The sequence below is a fragment of the Podarcis liolepis genome (assembly GCF_965112155.1).
Source record: "Podarcis liolepis genome assembly, chromosome: 7".
NCBI lineage: Eukaryota > Metazoa > Chordata > Lepidosauria > Squamata > Lacertidae > Podarcis > Podarcis liolepis.
In genome coordinates, this window is record NC_139561.1 from 73,075,143 (window position 1) to 73,096,957 (window position 21,815).

The 21,815-nt window shown below is 45.9% G+C and overlaps 1 protein-coding gene and 1 long non-coding RNA gene across 5 annotated transcripts in view; one reads left to right on the forward strand and one right to left on the reverse strand.

Annotated features, from left to right (window-relative positions):
• Window positions 1-327: 327 nt before the first annotated feature.
• The window catches only part of DYRK1B (dual specificity tyrosine phosphorylation regulated kinase 1B), a 35,006-nt gene continuing 13,518 nt past the window's right edge, over window positions 328-21,815 (reverse strand). For 3 of the 4 annotated variants that reach the window (XM_083512301.1, XM_083512300.1, XM_083512299.1), the window contains exons 2-11: window positions 7,418-7,563; window positions 6,618-6,737; window positions 6,182-6,370; window positions 4,689-4,836; window positions 3,954-4,240; window positions 3,513-3,659; window positions 3,027-3,167; window positions 1,772-2,075; window positions 1,461-1,567; window positions 328-1,326 (exon numbers count right to left, since the gene is read on the reverse strand). In XM_083512301.1, the coding sequence (XP_083368427.1) occupies window positions 931-1,326; window positions 1,461-1,567; window positions 1,772-2,075; window positions 3,027-3,167; window positions 3,513-3,659; window positions 3,954-4,240; window positions 4,689-4,836; window positions 6,182-6,370; window positions 6,618-6,737; window positions 7,418-7,480 (1,902 nt within the window). In that variant the 5' untranslated portion in view covers window positions 7,481-7,563 and the 3' untranslated portion in view covers window positions 328-930. Of the gene's footprint in view, window positions 1,327-1,460; window positions 1,568-1,771; window positions 2,076-3,026; window positions 3,168-3,512; window positions 3,660-3,953; window positions 4,241-4,688; window positions 4,837-6,181; window positions 6,371-6,617; window positions 6,738-7,417; window positions 7,564-16,701; window positions 17,062-21,815 lie in introns of those variants that run through there. The other variant, XM_083512298.1, reaches the window with a different exon arrangement.
• On the forward strand, window positions 16,877-19,289 carry LOC310711003. Its single transcript, XR_014528329.1, has 3 exons — window positions 16,877-16,998; window positions 17,778-17,917; window positions 19,065-19,289. It is a non-coding gene; the product is annotated as an uncharacterized lncRNA (long non-coding RNA).

Sequence of the window (21,815 nt, forward strand, 5' to 3'; positions counted from 1 at the left end):
AGGAAAAATAATATTGGTTGCATCCCTCTTTCTCTGCTAAGCTTCCACATTTCCTACTCGCGAAAAAGAAGAAAAGAATCTTAAGGAAATAGCCTGAGCTCAGACGACCGAATCCTGTGCAGGTGCATGAGCTCAAGTAGGGCAGAGGTACAAGTTCACAACCCAGCTCAGCACCCCTCTCCCTCCTTTGCCACCTTCCTAATTGCGCCCTGCACTAGTATACTTCAATGATGCCAGAGCAAAGATCTAAGCACTCCCCCCCCCCACTTTCCATCATGTACACACAACAAGAGGCAGGTCCAAGATGGCTGCACACGAGTCAGCATAAACATTCGCTGGTTGGGGCAACCCTTTATTTCCAAGCAGGGGGAAAATTTTTTAGCAGCAATTCCCATGGGACCACATAGGCCACCAAGCCCATCAGTCCACGCAGTGCACAGAAGTCTGACTGTCCATCCAAGCACAGAATGTTGAAATCTCTTGCACCAAGGAAGGGAATGGCTGGCAGGCCACATGCCGCTGAATGATTCAAGAGGGGCTGTGGCCAGGAAAGACCACACAAGTCAGAGAAAGCACTGACCGAAAGGGGGAAGGCGGCATCCAGGCTGCAAGGGCGGTAGGATGCTGGCTCCACATGCTTCCCCCTGTCCTATTCCCCCCTCCCCCCTCCCCTCCCCCCCCCCAACAATGCTTACCAGTTGCAGCAAGGTCCTAGGTAGCAACAGGACCTGGTCTCTAGACTGGCCACAGCCAGGCAACCTGACCCATCCCACCGCAAGTCCTGGCCCACTCAGACTCTCACCTATGGAGAAGTGCTCTCTGGGCACTGGTTCCCTGCCCTACAGTCAGTCCTGGCCCGTCCAGGCTCTGGTGCAACAAGGGAGTGCTCTCGCTGGGCACTGGCTCCTAGCCTGCCGGGCCAGTCCATCATCAGGAGCTGGCAGCCGTGCCCTGGGGCACGCAGACACCCATCAGTGCAGTCTCGTCAGTGTCTCGGTGCCCACGCCCGCGGAGAGGATAGTTGAGGCCAAGTCCCTCAGGGCGCGAGCCGCCAGCAGTCCTAGTCCGGAAGGCCGAGGTGCCCAAGTGCAAGGAGGAAGAGCCCAGCCCGGGGGGGTTGCAGTCCAGATGGCGAGGGCCCAGAGAAACCTCCATGGCCTCGGGAAGCGGGGGGGAGAGTGGGAGTGGAGGGCGCTGGTACGGAGGGTGCCCGCTCGGGGGGAAACATGGCATGGCCTGGCTGGGCGTGGGCTTGTGAGGTAAGATGTGAGGAATACTCTCGTTGTCGCCGCTGGCCCAGAGACGCATCTGCTGCTGAGGGGGCGCCTGCAACCACAACAATAAAAAAGAGGAAAACGGTAAGTTAAAGATGGAAATGGAGGGGTTGAGCATGTTAAGGGCTGGGGCGACAGAAAGGGCACGGGGAGCCAAAACAGGCCAGAGCTTGACAGGCAACGTACTTGAGGACTCTGCATCTCGCAGTCTGCATGCACGGTGCCCATGCTGCCGTAGTAACGATTGCTGTAACGGTAACCGCGGTTGTCGTTGGAAGAACCACTGGAGCCGCCTGATAGGAGAGGAAAAACGTACACAGCGTCAGAGGAGCAGAACAGGGGCCAAGGTAACATTTGGGCACAGAGCAGGAGATGCTAGGAACAGCTAGACTGACACCCTCCTATGGGGAGAGGTGGAAGAGTATCAGATCACGCAATGGAGATGACTGAGGATAGAGCTGGCAGCGGAAAGGAGGCGGAGGGAGAGATGGACATACCAGAACTAGACACAGAACTGGTGGTGCTGGTGGAGTGGCTGTGCTCCGTGCCCAGGCTGGGTGAGGTGCTGGCGCTTGTGTTGGTGCCCTCGTCGGCTGTTTTCTTGAAGAAGTTGTGCTGCAGGGCGTAGAAGGGGGTGATGCGGCTACGGGGTTCATAGTCCAGCATGCGCAGCACCAAATCCTTGAACTTCAGGTAGTCTGAAGGCGAATGCCCCTGCTCCCCTGCACGGCGCCCGCCTGGACCTCCACTCTCCACCCCCAGCACTTCGTGCAGCCGCCGTGTCCCTGGAACCTTGTAGTCCTGAAAGACACCAAGGAACGGTATAGTTAGGCAGACTTTACTTACAGCAAGATAGAGAATGGTCTGTATCAGCCAGGTGGGGTGTTGTACTCAGTAAAGGCGTAAACATTATCAGTCATGCCAAGTTTGTATTTGGAAAGTAGAAAAGAATTCATTTTATCGCAACACAGGACAAGGCTATTTTATATTCCTAAACCTAAGGAACTCCATCAGAAACAATGTCCTTGTGGATTGTGAAGTTGATGCGTTTAATTAGAGAAAAATCACTGTCAATATTTACTAAAGATTTGGAGAAAAGAGTTGACTTAACACTCTGCAAAAAGCAAGGACTTCTCAGGGCTTCTTGTTCCTGCCCAGGAGTGCCACGCGTTTCTGTCACATGCATCATTCATGTTAAAGGATAGTTATCTTAACACACTTGCAAGATACTTGCCCCATCTATTTCAAATCACCCATGAAAACAAGGGCAACAACTGTGGGGGAGCCTGCTTCTGCCCTCACAGAGAACTCATCTGCTTGTTCCAAGGCGTATTAAAAACTCATGTCTTCCCACCTGCATTCTCAAAATCATTCCCCTTCTTCCCTTGAGGTTTCTAGTCTCTTAGCCTGGAAGTCTGAGGGCAGAGCCTGTGCCTTTAGGTTGATTTAGTCAATAGAAATTATTTTCTACCTCCTTGCCATAGAAGTAACCGAAAATGATGGATACAAAACCACAGTCCCAAAACAAAATACAGTTCAAAGGTCATTGGAAATATTTTGTGGCACAACTAAAAAACTTACCACAACATGTTCCTCCCCCCCACTAAAACACAAAAAGTGAATAGCAAAACTGACAAATCAAAACCTTGTGCTGTGCAGATAATCTTAAAAACATTTGTTGTCTTGGGCTTATTTTAAAGGGAATGCAGAGGGGGAAAGGGCTGAAGATAGGACAGCTGTGCTAAGCATTACCTTCCTGCCATCTTTGCCCCGCCGGAGGACCCAGCCCCCCTCAGGCAGCTTTTCAAAGTACTTCCGAGCTTTGGGAGCCTGCTCCAACATGTGAGGGGGTGGCAGCCCCAACACCTCCACAATCCGGCTCATCTGATCTGCCTGCAAGGGAAAGTCACAGAATCAGGAACACAAGGTGATAGTTTCCAGCCCCACATGGCTCTTCCTGGCTTTACAAACCCACTCCTTGCTTCTTTGAGGGCCTTCTAAATCCATTCATTTGTCTCCTTGAACCAAGGACCTATTCATGCAGCGCCACACACTTCAACTCCTCCTGCCAGCCAAGCCAAGCCAAGTTGCTGCTGCATTCTTTGTCTCGATTAGATGGTTCTGCCCAGCAAGTTCAACAGCTGCCCTTGCTAAAAGCTAGCTGCTACACCAAGTTCTTTGGAGCATAATACCCAGGGGCCAATCTCCCCTCCCCTGGCTCGTCCTCTTTCCACCTACCTCATTGGCACCACTGAAGAGGGGCTCTCCTGTGTGCATCTCCACCAGGATGCAACCTAAGGACCACATGTCAATAGCCAGGTCATAAGGCATGCCCAGTAGCACTTCAGGTGAGCGGTAAAATCGGCTCTGGATATACTGGTAGATCTACAGGGAAGAAAAGGAAAGATAGGATCAGCTGCTGCACTCTGGGGACTGAAAGGTCACAACAGGTAGGTCTGTCTTCTTTCAGTCCCTTTGCTTCAAATGTTGGCCAAGACAAATAAGGTGGTCCAGTGCCTTCTAAGGCCCTCATCTAGCCAAGAGCAAGCTGAAGAAGTCCAAAGAAAATGAGGGAAGCTGTTCAAGCTGACAATTACAAACTTCTGATGTTGACCACTAGGAGGCCAGGCAGTGGGAGAGGGGCTGCAGTTAGAGAGGTCACAGCAAGGGGTCACTCACCCGCTGGCCCAGCTGGCAGGAGCTGCCAAAGTCCACAATCTTGATGGCACTGCGCTTGGGGTTGCAGAGCAGGATGTTCTCAGGCTTAAGGTCACAGTGGATGATGCTGAGCTCAGGTGTTGCCAGGAAGAGTAATGCAGTGCACAGCTGCTGGGCAAACTTGCGTGTGAGGTTCAGAGAGACGCCACGGAAGTTGGTGTTACGGAGCAAGTCGTAGAGGTTGTAGGACAGCAACTCAAACACCAGGCACAAATGGCTCCGGAACATGAAGTGCCGCTTCAAGTGCACTGCGGGTGGGGTGGAAAGAGTAAGTGTGGTGGAGGCATTGCTAGAATACTGCAGCTCCCCACTGATGCTTTGACAACACCCCGCAGCCAGCACTTGTGAATCTCACTGACATATAATTATGACCTCCAGGCATCCCACATGAACATTTCCCACAGTCTTGGACCACAGGTCACTGAGTGCACCACATCTGCAAGCAAAATGATGAACCAATCTCTCCCAATGACCTGAACCCCCACCGACTTCAACTCATGCCCCAACCAGTCTCTCAAACACTATCCAGACCTTCCTTTAATCAGTCACTCACTTATGCAGAGCCTTCCACAAGTTTCCACCAATCTAAATGAAGCACTGGAGACTTCATTTAATGTGCATCTCACCAGTAGTGCTCTCCCTGACCCACTCACACTTCTCAACTAATTCCAAAAATATATCTCTGCAAACTCTCACCAATGTAGTATTTCATCTCTGTGTCATGCTGGTTCATCAGTTCCAGCAATCGCAATTCAATCTGAGCCTGGCTCAAAAATGCCTTCTTGTTCTTGATTATCTTTATGGCCACCCACTCCTGAGCCTGTTGGTCATAGGCCTTCACCACCTAGCAGGGAGAAAAAGACACATCAGTATAATGTTATCGCAGTGGTGCCAAGAAGTAATGACTTTGGGGAGAACCACCAAATCAAAAGTACCGCTGGGCAGGGGGAACATTCAAGCGTCCACACACATAGTGGTCATCTTATTTATTTATTGCCCTTCCTCAGAAAGAGGCCAGGACGATATACATGCAAAAGTTTGCTTAGGATGGCAATGAAACATCAACCCCAGTTACTTAAAACAGTGTTTCCCAAACTTTTTTGGGCAACGGCACACCTGTTTACTGAAAAAAAATCTCGCGGCACACCACCATTAAAGCCCCGCCCCGTGACGTCAGCGCGCAGCGTCACGCCGGGAGGGACGCACGAAAGTGAAAGTTTTTTCCCTCCCCCTTGCCGGGGAACCTCCAAGCTTTGGGGGTGGGAGGAGGCAGCAGAGCGAGGGACTGAGGGACGGCGGCAACTGAGGCGGCGGCGGCTGTTGTGGTGGTGGCGGCGATAGCGGGCGGAGGAGGGGGCGGCGGCGGGGCTTGAGGAGCCGTCGCCGGGAGTTGCTGCTGCTGTTGTTGCTGCTGCTGCCCGGACATGCCGGCCTCCTCCTCCTCCGCTGTCTCGCGCTCCTCCCTTTTGCACGCGCTGCCCCGCCGCTCGGCACCACCACCGCGGAGCCGCCCCCGGCTCGACGCGGATCCTCGCCGCCGCCGCCTCTCACCGCCCGACTCGCCCGCTTCCCTCCCACGGCACACCAGCCAATGTCTCACGGCACAGTAGTGTGCCGCGGAACACCGGTTGGGAAACACTGACTTAAAAGCAGGTCAGAACCCAACAAGCTGCCTTATACCAAACAACACTAATGAGCCACCTGGCTTATACTTTCTATATCAAGGACAACCAAAGTGATGATGTCCAGATGTTGTCAGACTCTCATTGTAGTCCCAGCCAGCGCTGCCAATGGTCATGGATGATGGGAGCTGCCGTTCACTAACACCTGGAAGATACCACGTTGGTTATCTCTTGTCTGTACTGACTAGCAGAGGCTCTCCAAGGTTTCAGTTGGGCATCTTTTCCAGCCCTGCCTGGATATGCTAGAGACTGAACATGAGGCCTTCTGCAAACTAAGCTTCTGCTCTACCAATGAACTACAACCTTTTCCCTTTGGCAAGATTACAGGCCGTGTGTTCCTGTGACTGTGGGGCATGCTCCCTTTTGATCTTGCCAAAGGCACATTTGCTGGGGAAGGAGAACCTAGAGCTGTGTTCTGACCAATGATCACCAGAGCACAGGCTGCAACTTGCTATGTAGTTACAGATGTGGATACAGAAGAAGAATCTCTCCTGGCTGCCCTCTGACCTGTCCGAAGGATCCCTTGCCAATGAGCGAGTCTATTTCATAGCGTTCCAGCCAGCGCTCCCCGTTGCGAACAATGTAATCATAGTTGTCGTCATCGTAGCCCTCGTTGTGCACTTTCCGTTCTTTTTTGGTGCTTGTGTCCTCGGGTGCCACCTGCAAGGCTCGGCGTTTCTTCTTAGCATAATAGACCTGGCAGCGAAACACAGGGTCAGTGCACAGAATACAAGGAACCTTTCTTTTAAGATGAGGAATTGCATCTCCCCATAGCAGCCCAGGGAAGCAAACTAAACTCTCTGGCAGGGCAGAAGAGCTGAGGAATGGTGCCATCAACATGCAGCACAGAAGGAAGAAGAAGCGCAAAGAAGTTTAAATCATCACTATTCCCAATGCTTTAAGGAACTGGTCAAAGCTGTCACCACAGAGAAGGTCCTCTTACCTCATTGATATGTTTGTAAGTTTTGATAAGGTCGACAGACAGCTTGCGCAGTGGGGCTGTGGCAGAGTCCCGAAAAGTGAGTGGGATTCTTCTCTGCAGGATGGCCAGGTCTGGCATGATCTGTGGGAGAAAAGGGGGGTGGGGTGGTAGATAAGTCCCTAAAGGTCATGGGCTTGAAATAGTTCCCTGATGGGGCTAATAGCATGTGTTCCAGCCGCCAGCAGGAAGCAGCGATTGACAAGGGCTTCATTCTATTCCACTAAAAACCCTGTTTTCTTTTATGTACTTGGAGGTGGAAGGTTTGCAGGAGACAGAGAGAGTGAGTGAGTGCAGGGGTCATGCTGAGATTACTAACCTTTTAAACTTAGTAGATTCAGTCTGCAGCCCACATCTAATTTCCCCCACAGTGTAGGAAAGAGGTTGCTATCAGCCCAGGTGAGGATGACTGCTTGGGCCCAGGTTAAGTGGCTCTCACCACACATCATGGCTGATTCCAGTGGCAATCGCATTAGGGGTTTGCTTCATCCCACAATAACTCCCCTCTGCATGCCTTGACTAGAGACTGAACTTAGAGCCTCAAATCTAATAGCCATTGTTTCTATAACGTGAGCTAAATAAAAACAGAGATTCACACCTGTATCAGCCTCATGTAGATTTTACTTGGAATGACCACAGGTTGAAGAGTGGGAAAGGAGCTGAGCCAGGCTGAGCTGCTGTGTGTATTTACAAGCATACAGTCTGAAGAGGAGACAGCTGATTCAGGGGGAGCACCCGAAAAGGCTGAATTTCCAGGAAATTACCTGCTGATGCTCAGCCATGGGCTGGATGCTGGAGAAGGGAGCATGGCTGTGCTGGCTCGACATGATTGTCTCAGTAGGAAGAGAGCGGCCCAGAGAGGCAACCTGGCTGCAGGGCGGCAGCTGGCATTGTGGAGTGCTGCTGCCACCTAGAGGGCACAAAAATAGTTTGGTGAGGGTTTTTTTTTTTTTTTAATCACCACACATGCCTGCACTTCCCAGAAATAGCTCCCTCCTTTCACCACAAAACGCATTCCAATTTAAGAAGAGAGTCAGGTATCTTGATTACAGTAGGGGTGAGGATATGGCCAAGAACCTAGGTTCTATTCTTAGCTTTTTAATGGGAGGGGGGCAGTAGATCCAATTTCCTGAAACAACCCAGGATAGAGAGCTTCATACAGTGAACTGAAACAGCGACACAAATGTATTAGAAAAGACAGTCTAAAAGGTGTTTGCATTTCATGGTATTATTAAGCAAATTTATATTTGCAATACCGAAAACCACAAAACAAAGTTCAGGCATAAGGGCTAATGCTTAATATAAGCATTTTCCAGCTTTCTTTATTTGTTTTGATTACATTATACCTTCATTATACTAAGCAAGGGTCCACTAAATTCTGCAACCTCAAGCTACCACAGCTTGGGGGTGGGATAGGGGATTGCAGGCCTCTTGTTATCTTTCCCAGACTGACTGCATAGCAGCTTTAAGTGAATGAAAGCTGAGAGAAGAGTATAAGGAAGCCATCAGCTGTTAGCACTGGGATCAAGACCATGCAAATAGGAAGGGAGAAGGCACATATGAACGACTCCTAGATTCAACTGTTCCCTCAGTATGGCATAGTGTGGCTAGGGTGTTGTACTTGGTAAAAGGTAAAGGGACCCCTGACCATTAGGTCCAGTCGTGACCGACTCTGGGGTTGCGGCGCTCATCTCGCTTTATTGGCCGAGGGAGCCGGCGTTTGTCCGCAGACAGCTTCCAGGGTCATGTGGCCAGCATGACTAAGCCGTTTCTGGCGAACCAGAGCAGCGCACGGAAACGCCGTTTACCTTCCCGCCCTTACCTTACCTATTTATCTACTTGCACTTTTGACATGCTTTCGAACTGCTAGGTTGGCAGGAGCAGGGAATGAGCAACGGGAGCTCACCCCGTTGTGGGGATTTGAACTGCCGACCTTCTGATCGGCAAGTCCTAGGCTCTGTGGTTTAACCCAGAGTGCCACTTGGACCTGGGTTCAAAACACTCTCCAGCCTTGAAGCTTACTGGGTGAGCTCCAGCTCTTTTAGCTGTCTTATCGCACAGGGATGTTAACAAAATAAAATAGGAGAAGCAGGACCATGTACACAACCCTGAGTCTATGGGAGGAAGGGCAGAATCATGAAATGTATTCCTGAATGTTTTAAGGTCTCGGTATTGTGTTCCATGTTTTGTAATCAAGGACGCTTGCCTGAGTGCATGTGCACCTTTACCATTAATGGCATTTTGGGAAAGGAAGGAGGCAAGAGGAGAGGCTACAGCTTGAATTGTGCAGAGGAGAGGTAACTACAGAAAAGCAGGCAGAGGTGTTTGCATGTCAGACATGGTTAGAGGCTCTAGCAAAATCACAGGGATTGTCAGAAGTGAAGAAAAGCTGGGCAGAATGTGGTCAGGGTATCTTATTATGCAGCCACACCTCAAAGTTACAGATCTCTCTTTTGAATGTAGTTAAAGAGAGGGATTCCCTCAGCGCCCACTGGGAGTCAATATCTGTGCTGTTTCTAACACGATTCCTATCTGTTGTTTGCTTCTCCTCCCCCCAAAACAGCAATTCTCCATTGGTGATGCTATGAACATGTCAACTTTTCTTACTGCAGGTTACTAAACAGATTTATACCCCCTTTTAGAATAATTCAGTTAATGTTGACATGTATTTTTCTTTAATGTCTGTTTTATTATCTGTTTTAGTTTTGAAATACTGTTAATTATAATTTTTTTATAGATGGTATTTTCTACCGTGGCACCATCTGGTGAAGGATGGTTTATAAATACTCTAAACAAACAAACAAATAATCAAAAGATACAAAAGCGTCTTTTATGCTACTGGTGCCCAGGACCCCGATATACACACCCATATATCTATTAGAATACATTCTTTACATTAAAATTTATATTACTGTATTAGCCTGAATATAAGCGTCACTTCTTTCCCAAATTCCGACCATGAAAAGTTAAAGTGCACGTAGTCCCCCATCCTCTCTCCCAAGGCCGGGATGGGAGACAGCGAGGTAGGGGAAAGGCCGCCGGCAACGCAGCGCAGCTCCCCCACCCCCCACAAGCAGTGAGGAATGGAGCGGCTTATATTCGGGTATTTTTTCTTCCTCCCCCATCTAATTTTAAAGGTGCGGCTTATATTCAGGCCAATACGGTATTTTGTACAACTTGTGTCCAATTTTCATCTCCCTGTAAGATAAGGATCAACTGATGTGGTCTCGTTGGCCAAATCTGGCCATTTGAGGTATGTTATGTTTCCCCTACTAATTTTTAGTCCCAAAGGCAAGAGAGGGATCTGGATGAAAAGCAACAGTAGGAACAGGAGCTTACCGTCAAACCACTTTTAAGGGATGGCCTACCACAGACAACTTTCTTATCAAAGTGAACCTCCAGGAAAAACAATCTGCTAACTAAAGTTCTAATATTACTACATAAACATGATGGTGTTTACTGTTTGCTTACAACAAATAAATAAAATAAAAAATCTATGATGTGATAACCTATAAGGTCTACTCTTGCTTTAAAAACAAAACAAAACAAAACAAAATCTGACGTTCTCAGTGTTGAATTTTGCAGCCAGAGTCATGTTCTCTGCTATCCCAGAACACACATACCCTTGCTAAGAATTCAATAATAGCCAAGCCTACTATTATTTTTTAAAAGCATTTCTAATATTATTTACTTATGTAATAAAAACCGTTAAATTACTCTGAGGGATTGTGAATGCAACAACCCAGTTATGCACCCCCCCTCCAGTATGTTTAATTTTTATTCAATTGTATTTTTCTTTTTCTATTTCCTTATTTCTTCCAAGCCAATTCTATTACAAAGAACAAACCACCTACATAATTAAAAAGCCAATTCCCAGAGCCACACATTAACAGGGCCTGAGGGGCCACTGCAACACTTCCATGTGAACACACCTTGCCCTTCCGGACACACATTTCACGAGTATGGATTTTACAATCTAAGATGTCAGAACTTAATTCTCAGTGGCTCCCATGGAATTCCATGGAGCAAGGGGGGGGGGGGGAATTGGAGCACATTTGAGAAAGGCAGATCCCAGTGCCTGGAGCAGGGAACAATTTAGGCCTCATCTCAATGCAGCTGTTGAATCCCCCCTGAACGAATCTAGAATCACAGAACAGAACAGAATCTAATCGTAGAGTTGGAAGGGACCGTGGGAATCATTTAGTCCAACCACCTGCAATGCAGGAATATTTTGCCCAACGTGGGGCTCAAACCCACAACCCTGAGATTAAGAGTCTCATGCTCTACCAACTGAGCTATCCCAGTTCAGTATTGTCTACTCTGGGGTACTGTCAACCCAGCACCCATGAAGGCATTTTCTGGAGTCCCCAGGCCCAAGGTTGCAGACCCTCAATATTTTTTGGATTTTGCAGGAAGAGGGGATGGCAGAGCACTGTAGAGCAGTTGCTGGAGGTGGAAGGGCAAGTCCTCTTGCATTATATTTGTGGTTTTTTGGTGGTGGCAGGAATCATTTTCCTGTTCCCTGAGTATCCCAATCTGTTTGATTTGTTGCCTGCCAGTGATGTAGAGCTGGTGGCAGGCACTTGCTTCACCCCACGAAGAGGTTATCTATGGATGCTTGACTGACAGAGGTTCACTTGGGCAGAGAAAGAGGGAAAGATGTACAGTGGTACCTTGGGTTAAGTACTTAATTCGTTCCAGAGGTCCGTTCTTAACCTGAAACTGTTCTTAACCTGAAGCACCACTTTAGCTAATGGGGCCTCCTGCTGCCGCTGTGTCAGAGGAGCACGATTTCTGTTCTCATCCTGAAGCAAAGTTCTTAACACGAGGTACTATTTCTGGGTTAGTGGAGTCTGTAACCTGAGGCATCTGTAACCTGAAGTGTATGTAACTCAAGGTACCACTGTATGTGTGTGAGAGGGAGGGAGAGAGGAGGTATGAACGAATGGTGGTCTGTGAGAGAGGTAGAGATGCATAGAGATGTGGGTGGCGCTGTGGTCTAAACCACCGAGCATCTTGGGCTTGACGATCCTGCACTGAGGAGACACAGAGACAGAGGCATATGTGAGGGGAGTATGTGTGTGTGAGAGACAGCTGTATGCACTGTGATTATGGGAGAAAGAAGTGGGTGAGGTGTGTGTGAATGTATAGTCTGTGTGTTTATGTGGTCTGTGAAACAGTTGGAGAGATGCACTTGGGCAAAGAAAGGGAGAGATGTATGTATGGTTGTGTATACAGTGGTACCACGGGTTACATACGCTTCAGGTTACATACGCTTCAGGTTACAGACTCCGCTAACCCAGAAATAGTACCTCAGGTTAAGAACTTTGCTTCAGGATGAGAACAGAAATCATGCTCCGACGGCGCAGCAGCAGCAGGAGGCCCCATTAGCTAAAGTGGTGGTGCTTCAGGTTAAGAACAGTTTCAGGTTAAGAACAGGCTTCCAGAACGACTTAAGTACTTAACCCAAGGTACCACTGTAGTTGAAATATGTGTTTGAGAGAGAGAGAGAGAGAGAGAGAGAGAGAGAGAGAAGGATGGATGTGCATAAGATCTGTATGTGTGTTAGAGAATTAGTGTAGTGTGGCCACCTTGTATATATATTTTTTGGTACTGGGGAATGCTCTCTGTTCTTATTAGATAGCAACAGCGTCAGTCTGTATTTGCAAGATGTCAAGATTGTATGTCAACAGCCAGGGCCAGCAGAACACTGCTGATCTCCTGCAGGTAGCATGAGGTTGTTCGGTAGGTGGGAGGGAAGCAACAATGACTGGATTCTCTCTAATCTTGTGTTATGCCATGCCCTTATGGCAGCAATTTTGTGACTGCTGCCCATATAGTTTTTTCAAAATTCTAAATGGGCCCACTACCTCTGGTCACCAACGATTGGTGACTGACAGGCCAAGGTTTTCCCAGCCCGCAAGCAGGATTTGAACTCAGAACTCTATTCATGCAAAGCATGTGCTCTGTTACTGACACATGGCTGTAATTCACCTCAATGAGGGAAAAGCCAAGAACTGTATTTAGGGACACCATTGTCTTCAGCTCACCAAAGCACAGTCTATCCTTCAACAAAGACCCATTACACATGTTAAGGACCAGTACCATATATAGGCCGTCCCTCCACAAATACTCAACCTTTCACCTTATGTTTCACTTGTGCATTGTGTTTTTAATATTTTATTGGGAGCCACACAGAGTGGCTGGGGCAACCCAGTCAAATGGGTGGCATATAAAATTGTTAGTATAATGATGATTATTAATAATACAAATGAAAATCTTAAGTAGCTGAAGCAGTACTGCCACATCAGATGCTCTTAAACTATTTTCTGGGACTCATGGTAATATAATTTATTGCTAAACAATTACACTGCGACCTTACAATTTCTTTATGTAAACATCCTCAAGCAGCACAAGCAAATCATATGTTGCATTACTCAGCAGTCAAAACATAGGGGCTGGTTCACACATTAATGCAGCATGTAGTCACCACATGCAGTGGGCAATTAGTCATGTTGCTAATGTTATTATTTAAATTTATATTCAACTTCTACTGGCAAGGCGTCAATGAAGTTGTATCTTTACAGATTTATATGCTGTTATTCACTGATTTTACCTAACAACTCAAAGCAATACAGGCAATGCTCAGCTTATGCAGGGGTTACGTTTCAGGGATGGCGTGTAAAGCCAAAATAGTGTATAGTCAAAACACATTGGGTTCAACGGTGGGTGGGATTGCCAAAGCCTTTCCCCCCAGACAACTGCCCTCTTTCCATCCCCTTTTTAATTTTCTAAATCTGAATGCGTACAAGTTAAATGTGCACAAACTGTGAGTTAACTGTATACAGATAGCAGAGATTCCACTTAGATCTCTGAGGGGGGAAGCAGATGCAACTTGACTAGAAAATCACGCGAACTATTCTTAAATTAGTTGAAAATATATTAAATATATTATATGGAAGTTTATTTAATATTTTTATGAAATCTACTACTTCCTTACATTTTAAAGCCCTAACCGCCATGGGAAAGTGCGGCAAAGCTCTTTGCTGCCCCAGGGAAGCACAGCGCACCCTCCGCCACCAAGGAAAGGCGCAGCGAGGCCCTCCATCTCTGTGGGGATGCTTGAGGAGGCCCTCCGCTGCCGTGAATATATATTGTGATATATCAAGATATTGTGATGTTTAGTTGATGATGTATTGTGATATTGAAAACCAGATATTGCCCAGGCCTACTTATGATCCCCAGCAACTGGTAAAGTCATACTATCTCCATCATGGCTAGTAGGCATTGATAATTTGTCTGAACACTTTTGAAAGCCACCTGACATATCACTATCACTATTTCCATTTTACTAGGCAGTCAGTTTTAATTTACCCATGGAAGTTGGAGCAAGCACCTAGATTCATATAGGACATATTATAAGGAGTGAATGAAGATGAAGAGGAGTCAGGCTAGAAGAACCAGCCCAGGTCTTACAGATTATGCTGCCAAATATTTAGGCTGTGCGGTAGCAGTGGCCTAATTGGGACTAACAATTGACAACTTCAGTTTACTTCACTTATATCCCACCAGAGCAACATGAGCTCAAAACAACTTGCATTTTTATATTTTTCCAAATCCTGTGATGCAGGATGGCAGACTATAGTGATATGTCTAGTGTAGAAACCATAGCTGGACAGGGATTTGAACAGGGACTCCCACATCCAACCTAGCACTTTAGCCACCGGACCACACTGGTTCTCTGCATCATAGAACACTAGCAAGATAGGAGACCGCCAAGAAAACCTGAGTCTGAAGCATGACCCCTACAACACTGTGGAACCATTCAAAAATATGTATTTTTAACACCTACAAAGTTTGTGTTTCGAGTTACATAGCTTTCCTCTTACTTGTGCTTCTGGCTGCTCTCCACCAGGGGGAAATTTGCCCTTTTAGAAATATAGGTATTGTTGGCCTAGACAGTGCTCAGTTTGTACATAAAATGCAATTTTATTACTATTGCTGGTGCCTCGGCAACCATCAGAACTACTAGGTACTATTCTTAGCTGTGGAAAGGACATGTTAGAGTGGCTGGAATGAAGTACAGCAGCACACAGGCAGAGAGAGCTAATGGTTTCTATTCCTAGGTCTGCTTCATGGAGGCACAAAACTCAGTACCGATTTGGCAGAAAGAGTGCTTGCTTGAGGTCCCACAAGATCCAATTCCTGGCAACACAGCACCCCTCTAACACCAAGCTGGCTGCAGCTGCATGCTTATTAACACGGCTAGTTAATTAATGGAAGGGTTTCAAAGCTGGGCTTCTGCCCTTTATGGACAGACTAGTTGAGTGCAATTTCTGGCAAAGAAGTGCAAGGCTACTGACATCATATTCCTTATTTATTTAACGAAGGGCCTAAAAAGAGACAGACCCACTTCCCAACCGGAGGTTGGCACAAATAAAAACAATGTGGGGTTTAATAAGCATGTGACATCACAAGTTTTCACTCAGAAGCAAGTTGTGGAAGTTCCTTTGCAGCTCAGCCTGACTCTAGGGTTTCTCCTAAGCCTCTTCTCACAATGAAGAGCTACAACATCTATCTTTAAATCAGGGGTTCCTAATATGGTGCTTTGGGCACGCATGTGCTTGCCTTTCCTAGTGTCCACAGGGTCCGCCCCCGCTGCCCACTGATATCAGACTTGAAAGAATCTTTCCATTGTAGCCAATAGAACAGGTTGCAGGGGGTGCTTGGTTGCAGGGTGTGTGTGTTGCCCACAACAGTTTATCCAGTATGCCAATGTGCCCATGGGCCTAAAGGGTTGACAACCCCCATTTCCCCAGGATTGATGTCTTTATTAATAAACAGGTCTATGTACCATTCCAATATGCCTGAGTTTGTCAGGCATAGTGTGGAATTTGGTATTCTGGGCAGTTCAGTTTCCAATGCTTAAGATCAGTTTTTTCAGCTGTTATAGCTGAGGAGCAAAGCTTAGAAGTATCCAGGCAGTGCCTAATGAACCCTCTAGAATTGTGTTCTGCCTGGCTCATGGCTCATATTCCCTCTTCTCTTACCCACCAAAAGCCACTGGTCCTCCATTCCCCATCCCCTCTCATCTTTCATTTCTCCAATCCTTGACCAACCCCCCCCCCCCCCGCTCCTTGAAAATCATATGAAATCTCACGCAGACACTTTCATAATTTATTATCAACATTAAATCTGGAGTTCCTAAAACCACTGGTAAGAGCCTATATGTGAAAGTAAAAATTCCAACACAGAGTCCAGGGCACATTCTATTTTCTACATGCAGACTCAGGTTGACATATATGAAGATTTGGTCTTAGATTTTTCATTTAAGTTTCAAAGCCAAGAGATATAATTTTGCTCTTTGCCTGCGGCTCTGCTTCTCTTTTAGGGCATTTTCATTTATAAAAGAAAGGGTCACAGATTAATTTAAAGTACATTTCCACTTCCCTTTTAGTAAAACATGCAATTCCCTAATCCACAAAGATAACAGCTAGTTCCCTACAGAGCTCTACAACCATCAAGATACAATGATTCAAAGAGCGCCAAAACTGCATATGAAACTCAGGCATCATCCATGCAAAGGTGGTAGCTAGAAGCATGCTCCTTATATGTGTTTGCGTATATATTCACAATTAAAAACTTATCCTAACTCAGTCACATAGCTCATGTAGTCCCGATGACCTACTCCTTCCCAGAGTCTCATTCTTGAAGCACTGAATAAAAACCACACCTTGTGTTCCAAGCAAAGCTATTCAACATATTTTTAAAAAACCAATCAAGCCCAAACCCTAGATTTCTTGGCCTTCTTCCTCAGGGTATTTTCATATTTCACCTAAGCCCATTAACACCAAAAGGAGACAACAACCTCCCTCTCCCATCTACAGAGACTTTCCTCAGTGCATAATAGTCCTCCAGCTTCCTTCTAGTTCTCCCTTATGCGGTTGCCAAGTCTCCCTCAGTTGCTGCTCTTGGCCTCATAGCTTAGAACAAAGACATATATGATCAGATAATCAGTATTTTCTCATTTGCCACACATGGTCCCTACCTGTGACCATTTTCCTGTTGTAGCAGGCTGAGGGCAGAAAGCAGGAAGGCTCCTGTCGGGCCCAATGCGATTGCAATGTCAGCAGCATCGTATTGAGATGGGTCTCAGTGCTGGAGGGGATCACCATGGGAAAAGCTATCTAACCACACCATCTACTCAAGTCCACACCATGGAAAGCTGTTCGCTGAAGTCCACTTTTTGGCTGTTGCTCGCCCAGGTTGTGCTCCCGAGAGAGAGTCTTAAAGCCACTAAGCAGAAAGCAGTGCTACACAGCTGTCATTGCAGAGGCTATGGAAGGTCAGCGGGCGTGGAATGCTCTCTTGGCTGGATCAAAGCAAACAGCTGGTTACATGCCATGGCCAAGTGGAAACTGATCAGAGGAACAGCTGACAAAAGATTTCCAAACGCAGGCCAGAGAAACCACTAAGGAGAGGGGCTGAAACGTGCCAATTCCAAACTCCTCTTTTCTAAAATGTTACCTCCAGGCCACTGTTTGCCTCTTTGAACTTTCCCAAAGGAATTAACTCATTGGTGCTGGTTTCTAAAAACCCGAACGGTCACTGAACAAGCTGTTTCTGCTAAATCCTTAGAGTCAAGAGGAGTGTGGGACAGGAGTCTAAACTGACCGCATGTTATCACTATTTTTGCAGAAAAAAATAGTAATATAAAAAAATGGAGTTTCAGTATATTTATGAACATGTAATCATTTTGTGAGGGTTTTTGCAGGGTGGTGGTGATGTTAGCATAAATTTCCAGACCCCATTCTCCTAGTAACTAGCATCTTGGCCGACCACCACTGGAATAATAGTTTCAGACATTCACTCTGAGAGGTGTGTGTTTGTTTTGGGGGGTGGGTGGGACAGCTAACGGCTTTATTGACTAAAATATCAATCATGCTTTCTGACAGGCAAATATAGTATTTTACAATGGATCTCCCCGTTTCCCAACAATCAGTCTCATTAAAAATCCAAATGAGGCAATATTCAATCTTTGACTTAAACTCTGGTGTCTTTTCAAATCAGAGAAAGCCATTGTCCATTGCACTGATACTTCTATAACCAAACTTTTGATTCCAGCACCATCAAACCATCATCCTTTTGGCTCCTTTTAGCTCACGCTGCTCCCATCACCATGAAAATCCACATCCACCACATGCAAAAGTGGAAGTGTTATGCAAGAAGATGGCAGCGAGAGAATATGAATCCAATATCAGGAGGTACTATTTTGAGGATTTCTTCACATCAAAACTTTTAAGAGTTGCTACACATTTTATTACTCAGCCCAAACAGCAATGTTCATAAGAACCTCAGGTCTGGTACACAGTTTATACATTTTTTGGAATAGAGTGTGGCTGGGGAATGAGGGCCATAAATACATTTATTAATTTATAGACCACCCTGGGAAGCACTCTGGACAATGTATCTCAAACATAAGAGCACCATACAGCAAAGGTAAAGGGACCCCTGACCATTAGGTCCAGTCGTGGCCGACTCTGGGGTTGTGGCGCTCATCTCACTTTATTGGCCAAGGGAGCCGATATACAGCTTCCAGGTCATGTGGCCAGCATGACTAAGCCGCTTCTGGCGAACCAGAGCAGTGCACGGAAACGCCATTTACCTTCCCGCCGGAGAGGTACCTATTTATCTACTTGCACTTTGACGTGCTTTCGAACTGCTAGGTTGGTAGGAGCAGGGACTGAGCAACGGGAGCTCACCCCATTGCGGGGATTTGAACCTCGACCTTCTGATCGGCAAGTCCAAGGCTCTGTGGTTTAAGCACAGATATATAAATAAAAAAAATTAATTGCAAACATGAAAGCATTTTTAATTGACCTTTAAAGGATACTGAATTGAAAGTAGAAAGAGTTAATTCACTATCTATTAATGGCAACTAAAATCTTAATTGCACAGACCTGTAAAAGGAAGAACCTCAACAACTGGTAAAAAAACTGTTGGAAAAATGATTAATGGCAAAGCTAACTTATTGGAACAAAGAGAAAATAGAGAAGGAGCTTGCAAAATGAACTATTTTGATAATTTTTTAAAAGAATGTAATTTTTTAGGAAGTTTACTTGATCTGGATAAATAGTCTTCGGAAGGAGTTATTTATTGTTGTAAAATGTAAAACTGAAATTTGAATGGTTAATTTAAAATGAATACTTAACTGATATAAAAATTAAATGTATGACTGTAATGTACAGAATTATTGGAGAAATACTATTGTGAATATTGTATATTGTTAACATCATTTATTTGTTTGCCCACTTTCTCTAGTTAAATCATATTCAAGGCAGCTATGTTATGATTTGCAAAAAATTACAATCTAAATCACAATATCTAAAATATTTGTTTTGTGTTTTTTAGTAGCAAATCATTAAATGTTTTCCATTGGCATCTGAAATCCAGTAATGTTGAAGACAGGCCCACTTCTAAGGAGGAATCATTCCAGAACCAGAGATCCTCCTGCCATAGAGGAGGCCCTTCTACGTGTCTCAAAATCCTGGTAGGACTACAAGCAGAGCATCCCAGCCCATCGACCTGAAGAATTTAATTGCCTAGCATTGAAAAAAGTCAACTATTTAAAGCAAATCAGAATAAAATAGACAAAAATCCTGACAAGACAGAAGTACTGGTTTGGGGGGACAGGGGACGGGCTGGTGTGGAGGACTCCCTGGTCCTGAATGGGGTAACTGTACCCCTGAAGGACCAGGTGCGCAGCCTGGTAGTCATTTTGGACTCACAACTGTCCATGGAGGCGCAGGTCAATTCTGTATCCAGGGCAGCTGTCTACCAACTCCACCTGGTACGCAGGCTGAGACCCTACCTGCCCGCGGACTGTCTCGCCAGAGTGGTGCATGCTCTAGTTATCTCCCGCTTGGACTACTGCAATGCGCTCTACGTGGGGCTACCTTTGAAGGTGACCCGGAAACTACAACTAATCCAGAATGCGGCAGCTAGACTAGTGACTGGGGGCGGCCGCCGAGACCACATAACACCGGTCTTGAAAGACCTAAATTGGCTCCCAGTACGTTTCCGAGCACAATTCAAATTGATGGTGTTGACCTTTAAAGCCCTAAACGGCCTCAGCCCAGTATACCTGAAGGAGCGTCTCCACCCCCATCGTTCTGCCCGGACGCTGAGATCCAGCGCCGAGGGCCTTCTGGCAGTTCCCTCACCGCAAGAAGCAAAGCTACAGGGAACCAGGCAGAGGGCCTTCTCGGTAGTGGCACCTGCCCTGTGGAACGCCCTCCCATTAGATGTCAAAGCGATAAACAACTACCTGACATTCAGAAGACATCTTAAGGCAGCCCTGTTCAGGGAAGCTTTTACTGTGTGATTTTAGTGTATTTTTGGTTTCTGTGGAAGCCGCCCAGAGTGGCTGGGGAAACCCAGCCAGATGGGCGGGGTACAAATAATAAATTATTATTATAAAATAAAGAAAACAGGTAAAAATAATCCTAATTTATTATTGTCTGAATATTTAAAATAGGTTTATTCTAGCATAGACTTCTAGTGAAACTGCCAGTTAGCATAACACAAATCAATTGTATTCTGTTCTGCAAGCTCTTTTACTTTTCTATGCAAATTGACCTTGCATTTTTATTACTTTCCACTGTTGCTTCTGTCTCGAGCCCCCATTTGGTCATGTCTGGCCAGTATTCAGCTTAGCTCACACAAGACTGGTTCAGATACAAGTAAGCTTCTACCTTGCATACTCACTCCAAATTTGCACCTCCTGAACATCATCTTTTTGCCATACTTTGCTGTTACACACAAACTGGTAAACTATGATTTGTGCTTGCTCTCCCAAGCTAGAATTGCAAATAGTGATCAAACTGTGTTGTGAAATGGAGGGAATCAGAGCATGCAAAGGGAGAGAGGACTACATAAGACTGAGACTTCCTCATGGGAACCAAGCCTCACTGGTAAGACTACTGCCCAGATCTAATCCTGAGAAAGCAAAACTAGTTAACTAGTTAACCATATTAGTTAACTGATATGATATTGATTGATTGATTGATTGATTGATTGGAAGAAGGGAAATCCAAATCAACCACTTTTATCCTAAAGTAGGCTGGCCAGTGGGAATACAGAAATGGAAATTTATACATTCCTATTCCCTGCTACTTTCCCTTAGTAGTAATATGTAGCTATGAAGCTTGAGCAAGCAACTCTTCATTTAAAAAAGGGCACTGTACAGGAGTTATAAGAACTACCAATCATGGGGCAATAATTCTCAGGGTTAAACTTCCTGGTCTTCATAACCAGTGCTTTTTTTCTAAAAAAAAATGTTTAGGGGTACTCTCATTTTCCTACTCATATTGAAATACTGCCTCTCAATGAGGCCAAACTTAGATTAACCAAATGTTTAGGGGTATGCATCCCCCTGCGTCCCCTCCAGAAAAAAGCACTGTTCATAACACGGACTATAGCATTTATTCTGATGTGCCTGGGAAGCCTACAGTGCAGATGATGTTTAACATAATAATCCTGAAAAATCCTAGAAACCTTGTACTCTTCAGCAACCAGAGCCACCATCTAAATCACCAGTCCCCACAGACAGGGATTTTTTTTCCTTCTGCCCCACACTGATCTCTCATGTCTGTACTAGACATCCTTCTACACCTCCATACAGCTGTACTATTCAACTCACAGGTATCAAGGCTTAAATTATTTGGTGTAAAATACCAAATAGGTTCCAGTATCAACTGTTCTTTGACCAACAAGAGAAAGAATAGCTGTCTGATGGTTGAACAAAACCCAGAGGTGTTGACTGGGTTTATGACCAAGAATACTGGGCACTAAGTGATCATTCTACACAGGAGAAAGGCAATAAAGCATACTGAATATTATCCAGCAACTGGCTATTCAGGGCAGTGAGCACCTCAGGTCTTGTATCTTTGTATCTCAAAACAGCTTTGCCGTTCCTCAGCTCATGAACCGTCAGGCAGAGATTCAACTCATTCAGTTCTAGGAATTGGTGTCTGCCAGTCTGTTGGAAGTGCTGTCCAAACACTTTATATGAAGCACTCACAGAGAAATGGTCTCCATGGCATGTAACAGTCACAGTCTTTTATGCTGACCTAACTAGGCTCAATGACTTCTACGTGATAT